Source organism: Wasmannia auropunctata, unplaced genomic scaffold (assembly GCF_000956235.1).
Source record: "Wasmannia auropunctata unplaced genomic scaffold, wasmannia.A_1.0 LD336078.1, whole genome shotgun sequence".
Taxonomy (NCBI): Eukaryota; Metazoa; Arthropoda; class Insecta; order Hymenoptera; family Formicidae; genus Wasmannia; species Wasmannia auropunctata.
In genome coordinates this window covers 3,938,357-3,951,134 of record NW_012026812.1, presented here as the reverse complement: position 1 = coordinate 3,951,134, position 12,778 = coordinate 3,938,357, and the positions used below count along the sequence as shown (strand labels likewise).

At 35.4% G+C, this 12,778-nt stretch overlaps 2 protein-coding genes across 3 annotated transcripts in view; one reads left to right on the top strand and one right to left on the bottom strand.

Moving 5' to 3' along the window:
* The window catches only part of LOC105448998 (tight junction protein ZO-1), a 67,703-nt gene that overhangs the window by 701 nt on the left and 54,224 nt on the right, over window positions 1-12,778 (top strand). For both annotated transcript variants that reach the window (XM_011687948.1, XM_011687947.1), the window contains exon 3: window positions 690-839. In XM_011687948.1, the coding sequence (XP_011686250.1) occupies window positions 753-839 (87 nt within the window). In that variant the 5' untranslated portion in view covers window positions 690-752. The remainder of the gene's footprint in view (window positions 1-689; window positions 840-12,778) is intronic.
* Window positions 1-12,778, bottom strand: part of LOC105448996 (sodium channel protein 60E) — an 82,738-nt gene that overhangs the window by 56,049 nt on the left and 13,911 nt on the right. The window lies entirely within an intron of this gene.

Genomic DNA, 12,778 nt, shown 5'->3' with positions numbered 1-12,778 from the left:
AAAAACTTAACCTGCCTCGCGCGTGTTTACTTCGAAAAAAAGTACTTAGGAAAAAAAGAAATATTTTACATGTAATCCAGAGTTCCGTATCTTATTTGGAAAAAATCCACGCGTCATTTTTCTCTGTTTATGACAGCAATTTCCGTAAACAAGAAAATATATAATAAAATTAAATAACATAACAGTCTCACATACATAGTAAATTCAAAAGTTTTCGACCCAAAAATATAAAAAAGATGATGAAATGAGACAATTTTTATTTTTCAGTGCCCTTTATTTTAATACATTTTTTAAAAATATTTTTAGAATTGAATTAATTTTTCTACTAAATACTACTAAATCTATTTAAAAAAATATTCTGAATTTTCGTCCTTACTTTTTATTATATTGAAAAGTGAAAACAATTATTTTATTTTTTATCATCTTTTTTTATATCTTTAAGCCTTATTACATAAAAATAAAGTTAATTGCAGAATGACAATGAACGTGTTAAGAAACAATATTCAATATACAATTTACGCGTTCGGAACAAATCCGGCGTGCATTTTTTCTCACCATTTGACTGACAATTCCAAATTCCTATGAACAAATTCGATTATTCAGTAGCGTTCTGTTTTTCTTGGCGTATCTGCTCTGCGGATTATATACTATGATTTCGATATACAATGGTATTATTCTTCTGGCTATAGGGATTACGGCTGTTGAAGATCTGCAGCTTGCATCAATGCATTACACGGCGAGTCATTGGCACGATGATGGAGTCACGTACGGAACGGACGTCTGTAGAATTGGCGACGGGACGATTAGCAACGAGACAACGTTACTCGGGATGTTATTCGGTAAGTGCCATTCGGTTAATTAGAAGCGATGAAAAGCCCCGCGGCTTCTCTCAGGAGCGTGCAGCTCGTTCGCTGGAAGCCACGTCCGAAAGTGAAATTAAACGCGACACTTGAACGCCACAGCGACTCCTCGCCTGCGAAAGACGCTGCAGGGCGTAAGTGGGATATTTGTTTTTTTTCCTTCATCGACAGCTGTTCGTTGACGAGTTTACAATACGACTTGGAATGCCGCGCGTTGTCGGCGAACAACACGCATGCAATAATTGGAGAAACGCGTCAAAAGTTGCGCCGCCGACACGCTTCATGCGAGTGTAACATGCGATTCTTTGATACCGCCCGCGACCGTCACCGGCGAACTGCCACTTCTCTGCTTCGCCTCGCACTTTGACGTCTAAATAACATGCGGATATATCCGCAACGTCTTCCGCGCGCACAACGTGCACAATATGATAAAAGTTGGTGGCGCGTATCGCATAAATTTTTAAGCAACGCATATCGCGCGATTGACGATTTCGGTTATTTCGCGAATTATTTTTAAAAAATAATTCGCGTTAACCGGAAACGGAGGCGTATGTACACATACTGACGTAATATCGCTGGAAAGATGGTGGAAAGACAAATATCCCGCGGTTAAACGCGTATTTTTAATTCGTCCCCAAAGACACGAAGCGGCGACGTTGGTTCGAGTTTCGAGAGCACAAAATATTATCTCGAAAATAGCTGTTTTACATTCTAATGTGAGTTTTTAATTGACTCTAGTTTATATTCACGCGGAATATTACTCGTATAGTATACACTCCTCTACTAAAATTGCCCTCATAAATTACTATACGTTGAAATTAAATCTCCGCAAATGTATTAGCGGACGGAATGTACTTTATTTCTAGTTCTGTCGCACGCAATATTAACTCGAAACTTATTACTCACAGCTCATGATATCCTGTGCAGAGATATCGCGCGCCATTAAATTTCGAAACGCGGAAATCAATTTTACCGTTTATTGTAAAATATATGTGGTGGAATAGCGTTTACGTTTTAAAATATAACTCTTTTTATTGTTCGCTCTATCCACGCTTTGTCCCGTGAGGGACTACTCAAAATTCCAAAGATGATAAAAAATGCCTCTTTGCATGAAAAATCCTTCCTTTTCATTTTGTCGTAAATAACGTGGAAACTTTTATGTACCCGGCGTAGTAATGTGCCGCAGAGCAAAGGTAAATTAAGTTTTACGTTTTAACGCGCGAAGTCGGTACATTATGAATAAAAGCAAAGAAAATTGCTTTCGTTTACTTTTAAGACATATATTAATCTCATCTTCTCATTGGTTGACATGTTTATTAAGATTCTTTAAAAAAAAGAAGATTTAAAAGAAATATATATGTTTTAATGAGTTTCAACAAAACCAGAGTGATTTAATATACGAGCACATATTCATGCAGTCTCTTGTGCAAATTAATGTGAACAAGAGGTAATTTTTTTTACATTTATATACATTTATTCCATAAAAAGAAAATTTATAGTATTTATTACAATATTTTTGGAGGGCATATTAAATAATAAGTTCTAAAATTGTAATAAATACTGTAAATCCTTTTGATGTAATAAATGTATATAAATTTAAAATTACCTTTTGTTCACATTAATTTGCACAAGACTGTAAATATTGGATTATAATGACCGTCATCATGCACAACGTTTATTAATTAATTAATAAACCTGGAAAATATTAACAGATAAATTGATGAACAGAAGTAATTTACTGTCTCGTATCAATATTTTGATGTTTTTCGAGCTATACGCACGGTTTTGCTGAAATATCTAAAAGTTTAGCTATGTGTATAGATAAAGATCTGAGAATAATTTTGTTAGACTATTGAAATAATTGTGCAGGACATTCAAGAGTGATGAGTAATGCTGCAAAAAGTTTTAACATTCTAACGACCAGCTTGGACGTTTTACACACTGTAATTATTTTGATGGACCAACAAATTTATTTTCAGATTTGCATCTAACTAAATTTTTAGATACTTCAGCAAAAAAAACCGTACTTTCCGTGTATTTTAGAAATTACAAAAACATTATGTAGGCATACACTGGTCCTACGAACGTGAAAAAGCCTGAATATGCTCGCGTATTTCCGAATAGCGCGCAACAAAACAAGGCGTAATTATCGTGCCGGGTGCTGTATACGACATTAGTGTCTAAAGTAGAAAAACGCGTCGGACGGAAGTAGCCGAGGATAAAAAATGAGCGCTTTGTTTAAGCTCTCTTCCTAGATTTTCCATTTTCGTACGTCGCACACGTGGTAAAATGCTGACCTATACTCGTGAGTTCGCTCCTGACGCTAATTAATAGCATGGGCCATCACAGGCTCGCACGCAAAAAGAGAGAAGATAGGAAGTATATACGGGAATGGTACGCGGTAATAATTCGAGTAAGTTTATTCTGTAAACGTGGAAATGATATCCGTAATTGTTACGATGTATTCGACGTTGGAAATTCCACTTCGTACACGTTTGCAAAATGAAAAAGAATTTCATTTCGTTAAAAGACTAGAGCAGAACATCAATCGTGGTATGCAAATAATATACGGGATGCGTAAATTTCACGAATTAAGTCCGTGATTTTAAATTATTACGTGAATATAAGATAATTAACAATGATCAACATTAAATTTTAAAATAGAGAATAAAGCTATACGAAATATTGGTTTTATGAATATTATTATGGTCGGTTTTGAACACTACATGTTATGAAAGTCAATACAGATTTTTTATAATACGTCGTAATTTTCAATTTCTAATATTTAATAATTCCTATTATATTTATTTCGTTGAGAATATGATTTGTTGCGTGTGTAACGGATTATAGATTTTACGAAATTTTTGTAAACACTTTTGCATAATAATATACTGTCTCCATTGAATTCATTTTAATAGAACAGAATGAAGTGACTTTATATTGCCGGCTTGTATTGTGAAGAAAGCTTTTTATCGAACGTAGTAAAAAATTGAATTCGTTTTACTGGGAAATTGATCGTCTCGAGTGACATTTTCATTTTAAAAGATCCTTAATTCAGAAATAGCATTCAATTTAGAGCTCCGTTTTCAGTCTCAAAATTCACATCTAAAATTTTCTGACATAATTTGCAAAAATATATATTTTTTTATATCGCTAGCACAGTCATACATTTAAGCGAAGCGTTGTTGAAATTGTTATTTTTGATAGTCGAGTATGACAATTGATAACGCTCCAGACATTAAAACTTCTCAATAAATAAAATAAAAAAAAAATATATAATTGCTTAAATGAAATGTGCAATAACAATGACGATGTAGCACATGTCACGCTCGTTGCTCATGCTCACTAGTTATAGCCATTAATGTTTCAATCTTTCAAACTGTAATGCAGACTCGTGTATGTCTGATTACAAGACGGTATTAACTACTACGCGCGTGGGCGACGCGAGCGTCTACTTTTACCACTGCGCAGTAGTACGACACGATGGTATGTATTATCGGTCATAACATGAATCTTACCTAAGAAAATTATACATACTCGGACAGATGCTGCATAAAAGTCGTCCGTAAATACGCTTGTATATCAATGCCACGAAAGCATATGCTGTGCCGGTGAAAATCGAAGATCCTCGTCCCCACGTTCATGTGTAACCCCGCGTGGCACACGTGAAATGGCTTAGGTCGCGGAAATATCCATCGGCGTCGTCAAATAAGCGCGTAGCTTCATGTAGGTGCTGATAGAGGCACATCTTGCTTTGTGTCATGACAAAATGATAAAAATTGCATAAATATTGTTGTGGTTCAATGCGGCTTATGCGATATATCCATGCACAAATAACACTTTTTTCTTGCATTTTTAATAAGAGGTAAAAGAGTCACTCTCTCGACTTTACTTGATGAAAATTTAATTTTTGTCTAGGCTTATCGATTGTTTATTCATCAGCCGTTTAGTTAATTAAAATTCTTAATTCATGTAGCGCACCGTGGTTTTCCTGCAAGCTAACAACTGTTAAATTATGTTGTCGACTACGTCGAAAGTACCTCAGGTCAGGAACTTTCGACGTTCACGCATTTATTAATGAATCAAGCGTTTTTTGCCTTCAGTTAGGAAGCTACTATAACGTGTTTCCGATGCAGTTAGAAGGCTAACAGCTCTATAAATTACGTATTCGTGACAATGGGAATTTTTTTGTTGCTGTTAATTTATCAAATTTGCCAGAAGATTTAACTTGATCGATTCACAATAATAGCGCTTATAGTATGTCATAATGCTCAAAATTAATCAGATGAGGTGAATATGTTAAAAAGTAACACAAAAAATACAATACTTGATTATTGAAAAATGTTTAATATTAACATAAATTTAATACAAAATATTCAAATAACACAATTGAATCATGTTAAATTAACACTCGGGTACGTAAAAATTCAATACAAAAGTTTTAACAAGGATTGGTTTTAAATACAAAAGGTTTTTACTGTGTGATATTGCAAATCGAGAATTTTATTTTTACAATTTTTGTTATCTTAATATAACTTTTGCATTACAAGTTTTATCAAAGACAGAATATTATTAATTGCGTATTACTAGAATTAATAAAAATGATCAATTTTAAGAACTTAATAAAAAAAATTAATTATTAGTATTTTTAATAGATGGTCAACTACAATTGTAAACGTATAATTTTTAATTTTTTGCAAAAGAAACTTGCTTTGTAAGATAGAGAGTAGAGAAAGAGAAATATCAAAATATTTTCCCTCTCTGGACTCTCCATTTATCTTATATTTACATGCATCATATGCATGTTATGAAACTGTGTATCGTGAAAGCTTACTAAACTCACCGCGAACAAACCGAAACTTGTCCAGCGATTGTTGTAACTCTCGTAAGTAGATCCTGACGTGTTACTACATCCGAAAGCCACACCAAGTCGCGTCATTGTTTTGAGGATTCTATGTATTAAATATCTTTGCAACCCGCTTGGATTTACCTTTTGTTAATCCTCCCCATTATCATTCCCCAATTTTATCACATATATCCCGAATTAAATAAAAGAATATGAGATTCGACAATGAAATAATATAGTTGAATAGTCTGAACGATGCAAGCAGGTTGTCAATCGTACATTTGTGTGTATTGTTCATTCATAAATCACAAATTATGAAATTATGACTGACAATGAGATAAACTTGCTCTCACGATCTCAAGAGCGAACTTTCAGTTTATGTCGTATGTTTAGCAACTAGCGTGTTAGTCTTCTACTAGAAAAATATATATAATTTTTTACATTTTTATAACTGCTAGTGTTTTAAAAAATATATTATTTACAGAATTATATTTTTTTTAACTTCTGTTTGCCAGGAGATCAGCACACTAGTTGCTGGTAAAAGAGCTTTGTGTAAATCAAGCTTTATGCAAATTCGCGGACTTGAACACACTGTGATAATTCAGGATATCGATATTCGTGCTATCCAGGAAATGAGATAATTGGGATCGCATTTAGAATCGCATTTGAGATCGTTCGGATTCTTATCTTATTTTTCTTGGTCTTTCATAACAATGACGAAAATTCTCTTTATAAGGAGAAGTTATACGGAAAAAGCAACCGTGTGATATGAATTTATTTAAAGATCGCGCATCTTTATTCTTCCGACACAAATATCAAATAGGTATCTCTCGTTGCGAGTCAAGCAATAGGTGAATTCATCGGCTTGTCGAAGCCATTAAAAAATTGATCATGGATAATTACATTTGTGCGCGAAATACTATTTCAACTCGTAACATTTTTATATTTTTGAATGGATGTAGAAAAATGATAAATCAATTGACACAAGTCAATAAATATAAATGAATGTTTATATTTCATAGCGAGAAATTTTGTCGGTGTAGCATTAGTGCAACGGGAAATTGTTTTTAAACACATTGATTTTACATGTTTCCATTAATTTTCACGATGAGCACGAGCTGAATATGAAGTAAACATTAAATTCAATTTCGTGTGCGTAAAATGCAGACTCGTAATTGTGTCCATCCATTCGTGAATTTCAATAAACGTTGTCTTCTCATATAACGAATTACAAATAAACTTTGTGCAAAAGCACAAAGTATTGCTGACAGAGCATTCGATGTTATTTTCCCTCTTCGTGAGTTCCATCACGTTCTTACATGCGCAGAAATCTTGCGACTCTACTTAATAGAGAATAAAAGTTCTCGCAACTGCGATCATGATCAATCCGGAATTGATAGCTATCGCATATCGATCGACATAAAGTATCGGTCTCATCGAAGTCGAAGTTTCGAAAACTTCGGCAGAGGCGAGCGATCGATTCGATTTTAGCAGCACTCTGCAAAAAATAGATGGCAAAAAGTAGAAAACTTGTTTTCTCCCTTATTTCAAATACATTCGACATTAGTTTCGTCTCGTGTACGGAATGCAAAAGTACGCTGTCTCGAATATACAAAAGCGGAAACTTTATAACAAATCTACCACCGCCTTGATTGCCACGGTGTAGCACCCGAGGTTTCCAGTTCTGGTTACGCGACGTCGGCCGCAAGCCACGTGCAAACTAACTGTTTGGACGGGGGATGTTGAAATTATATTCCAGCGCCCTAGCATCTGTATTTCTACCTTCCTGTATTTCGAAGCTAATAGCTCTTACTCTGCGCGCGCGCGCGAATGGTTAATTAGAAACGAAATTTTAGTTAAAGTAATGTCTGAATTTCCGATTTTTTTTTTATTAACTCTTTTTCAAACGTATACGCTACAATACAAACTCTTTGTAACTTTTATGCATATAAGAAACAAATATTTTTCATCGTTTATAAGGAATTATGACAACGATATTACAGATTTAACAAATGTTGGGTACTTCGTTACCTCGAAAAGGGACGTTCGAAAGAAAAATAGAAGGATTCGTGTCTTTCTTGCCAATTAGTTTTTCTTTCTTGGAGGATCCCGGGATCCTTCCGGTTTTGCGCCACGGAGTTATCTCGGTCGCGTGCAATCTCGATTCTCTCGTCCGAAAGCAACAACACCTCCTTCAAACGCCTTTCGCCGTGTCTCTCTCGCGCTGTCTCGGCCGCTCTTTTGCCGGGTATATCCTGGCGCGGCGGCGGATATATCGTTATAACGCTCCGCCGTGTACGGCGCGCGCGGCGTGGCGTACGGCGCGAAACGGATCCCCCGTTATCCCATTGTGAGGAGATTTCCAATAGACCTCGTCAGCGTTCCTTTCACACCAGACTTCACAACGGCTGTTTGCATTCGGCCTATGTGCCGTGCGAGGCTACAATGTAACACCGCGAGACTGCGTTATGCACCGTCGGAATCGTATCGCGCGGCGCTTTACGTGGTGTGTGCCATCACCGGCTTCGTAATAGAAATTCCGCGCCGCGCCGGCATTTCCGCGCGCCCGCGTTCCGCCGTACTATAAATAATGATTTAATTAAATCAGCGAGGTGCCATCTCTCTCGTTGATCGTCGTCGCGGCCTTCGATTGTGCGACGTTTGACGTGCGTTCCGGAGTCCGTGCGGCGTTATTGCGACCGCGTCACGTACATACGTGGCGAGGTATACGCGTACACTGATTGTGTAATAAATTTTTACACTTATCCTGTCAGAGTTTACCAGAGATTGCTTAGGAACATGTTTAAATAATTCATTAAAATTATTAATGTCAAAAGTATATGACATTTTTTGTGAAATACTTTTTTTGCTTTATTCGTATAAAAGATCTTCAGGAACAGATGTGAGTCGGATTCAGATGCCAGCCGGCACAGGCTAAGAATCGAGATTAACATACTCAGGGGAAATATAACTCAAACCCTACTTCCATATACTGGCAAATTGCGCAGGACTTATTTTGGCTATTCTGGTAAAAACCCCTCTGTTATAAAGAATTTACCCCTGTAGAACGACGGTATGACTGTCGTAACACGCGAACCGGGCTTGTATCGAAGGCTTTATTTTCTTCCGGCATTGCCGGCATTTGCATTTCAAACAGAAAATATGGGACAAAAATAATAAACTCCGTAGGAAGACGGCATAAAACTCGGCACTCTTGCGAGAGCTGCATAAATCTCTCTCGCTAGTAAATTGAAAAACTATAACACAAGCGCGCGACGTGTTGTGTTAGCAATAAGTCTTTCGATGCTTACTGCTAAAAGGCCATTCTGTAGCGATTGTGTTTACGGACTCATGAACGAGCTGTACGATGCGAAGGATGTGGAATAACGAGAAGGTCTTATCGTCCTGCCGTGAGATAAGGGACATTTTATTGCAGTAGAATAAAACATTTGCTCTCTCTCATAATATCGTTATTCGATTGCATACACGTACCTATAAAGTTAAACGATCGATAGGTGCTCGATAAAAGGAAATCGTCTTATCGCCGTGGCCCGATTGAAAATAATCTCCGAATCTAGCGAAATGGGAGAAAATAGGCTGATCCGTATTTAGAACACGCCTGCAAGATCGCCGGTAGATATAAAGCCGTCTCTATCGATTCCAATGGTTGCCCATTTTATATTAGCGCACTGCGAGAGAAAAGCTCTTGTTTTCGAAAGGATCTAAATGGAAGTGCAGCCGTAAAAATATTTTATCGACGTAAATGTAACGCGGAAAGATCATATTTGTCTAGTAATATCTTTTATTTGATCAGATTATATGAACTGAGTGGCGAAATAGATGGTGATTTATTTTTCGACGGTTCTCGTTATAATAATGTACAGTTAAATGATAAAGAACAAAAATTTCTAATATAAAAATGTTTCATATATTTGCTTTTTATATTTACAGAAAAGCCCGTAGGTTAAGAATTCTGTAAAAAAATTTTAGAAAGACTGTACGTTTTGTTATAGCACGCAAACAGCTAATTGGGTTAGAGAGAAATGTTGGCTTATTTTACGTAATAAAAATTCTTTTTTGCCATTGTAACAACGCGCAACACAAATAATGTGCTTTAAAAATAATATAGTTAATTGTTTTTAAATTTATTTAATTTATGAGTCAAAACACATATAACTTTTTTAATCATTAAAGAAGAAATATTCTTGATGTTCTCATGTGTATAAAATTATATTGTGATCTATATCAAGTATGGAAAGATAAAAAACATTTTTATACATACAAATGAATATTCTTTTCTGATTAAAAATAAAAGAGCGAAACAATTACAAGAAATAATTTAAGTAAAATAGATCAGTTTTTATATACATACATAGTTTTTAAATCTCTTTCCCTATGGATTACTTGAATTACGTCAATTTACTCAAGAGTTTATTTCCGGCAAAATTACTGTAGTACCGTCATCTATTTCGATTGAACTGCTCGGTCTAAATTATGCGCCCTATTTGCTAGATACGTTATATTATCAATCGCAACTAGCGTCATAAAGTACGCTTCCGTGGTTGACGCAATTTAATCAGACCAGTGAGCCGCGTAGCCGCGCCATTCATCAATTCAAATAAGCTGCAATCAAAGTTGGTTGCCGCTATGCAGTGCCTGTCAGTTGTATTCGCTGCAGCCCGTGTGAGATTCGTATAGCGCGGCAAGGGAAACGATAACAAGCCTCTTGCCGCGCTTCCTTCGCCAATGCGATTTCGCTCTATCTGGCATCGCGATTCGCCTATCTGCAAACTCAAAACGGAATATCGTTTCGGCCGCGATCGCGGAACCTTTCGATGCAATTCAATCGCGAGCCTAAAAACTGTATCCATGAATATCTGCAGAAACTCATCTCAGCATTTCGTTTCTAATTCGTATCCGAAGTCAAATAAAAAGTGAAAGAAAAAGTTTTATTTTAAGATTTAATTTAACGCGTAAATTCTTCATGTATTTAGTTTGTCTTGTTTTTCATGTTTTTTTTATTTGTCTATAAACTGCAAAAATATATATGCATATATAACGCAATTTATATTTACAGAATTAATGCAGGTATTTTTGTATTTTTGTATTTATATTCCTTTTCTCTCATTTAAATTTATATTACATACTTATACTTCTACATAGTCATTTTGTTGCAATTTTTAGTTTAAATTTCCTTTTTAAAAATTTTTTGTTTGTTACGATTTTAGCTGTTAATTCTGCATAATACATAGAGAATGTCTTTTCCTATTTCTGAAGTTAATCGAGCATATATCAAGTTTATTAAAATTTAAATAAAACAGTGGAAAGCTAGACAATTTAATTGATCGTGTCTTGAATTCATAAATGTGTTTTTCTTTTATTTTCAGTTATATAGTTTTCAAATTTTACGAAGTTTCGCGCGGTGAGAGATGTATCTGCGTTAAACGAATTATTATTGTTGCTTCGTGAGACCCCTGAGTTAAATTGCCAATGACCGTGTGCGTTAGAAAATAACTAACGGTGCTTGTGCGTGCAATCATCGTTGATTGAAGTTAATTTCATCGGCGAACCGCGTCAGAGAGAACTGGAACGAGCTTTCATGGCCATCTCGACTTTTTTATTTGCGCGGACATGTCGAACCTTTTATTGGGAATCGCGCGCACATCCGAAACACGAAGCGCGGAGAACGTTTTGCGTTTTTTTTTCGTCCATTACTCTCGTGCAAGAAATAATAAATTTCTTCTCGAAAATCAATTACGGATCGGTGATGTCCGTCGATCGGTTAATGTGACGCTGATGTCCGTTACGTTTGCGATGGCCTGATTACAGGCAACAACGTAGCACTAACGATGCCACGAGATAATGCATTGTGCGCCGCTATACATATATTGAACGGCAGTGCTATGCATATTAACATCCGACTAGCAGTGTCTCGATAAACTTGTAAGCAGTACACACTTCAGAACGCGTCCACTCTAAATTGCTCTGCAAAAATATTAATAAATTTATTTTGCATTGTAAGCAAATTATAATAATTTTTATTCGTATAATTCGATATCTATTGAATGTAATTATTTTGACTGTGACTGAAATAGAAATGATTGAATTTATTTCTCTCGCGCTCCTTTATTTTATTTTATTGTTTCGTGATATGCTTCTACTAAGACATATTAATTTTCATTTGTAGAATATTTTTATTCCATTAGATTTTCCGTTAGATCTATATTTTTTATAAAACAGAATATCGTAAATAAAGACAGAAATAAATACATATATATTTGAATGACGAGTTACTTATATAACTCGTTTCTATCCGGCCTGTATTGTGTTACATTTACATAAAAATACGAGGAATTTTATAACGAAAAAGCTCGAAAATGCATTCATGATCGTATCTAAATGACGTTCCATAAAATAAAGTATCGAGACCGTATGCTATTCCACTTCTCTCTTAAGAAACGCATTCAAGTGTCGTGTTCAAATCGCGAGATTCTTTACCATTTACGAAGCAATAACAGGGGCAATAATCAAAAACATAAAGAAATTATGACCATGAAGCCGTATTGCCAGCTTCCCTCGTATTTCGCGATTTACTTCCGACATGCCGACAGTCTAATGGCTGAATAATGAGAGGCTATTACTACTGCTGCGTAAAGAAGCAGTCTGCAGTTCGCGGATTTAATGGGGGCATAATGGTAAATGCAAAGCGGCAAAAATCATGTGTATTCTAAACTGTTTGTGTGTATATTGTTCATCGTCTTATATAAATAATTTTATTTTATATTTAGAAAGGATTTTATAAAGAAAAGAAGGCGTTTTGAAATCTTCCTTTCGATAATATTTAATGGAAATTATTGTATTAATTATGAAATGATTAGGATAACTATATAAATGAGTATTTAGGAATTTTATAAAATGCGCTAGCATAAAAATATTCTTTGGTCAAGTAAAGAAATTAGAATTGCTTAAAAGTCGAGAATTTTAGGTATCTTTATATTCCTCGCTTCCTTTTCTCATCCATGATGAATTTACAATTAACGTTCACAAGAAGCAACGGAAGTCGGTCGGTAGT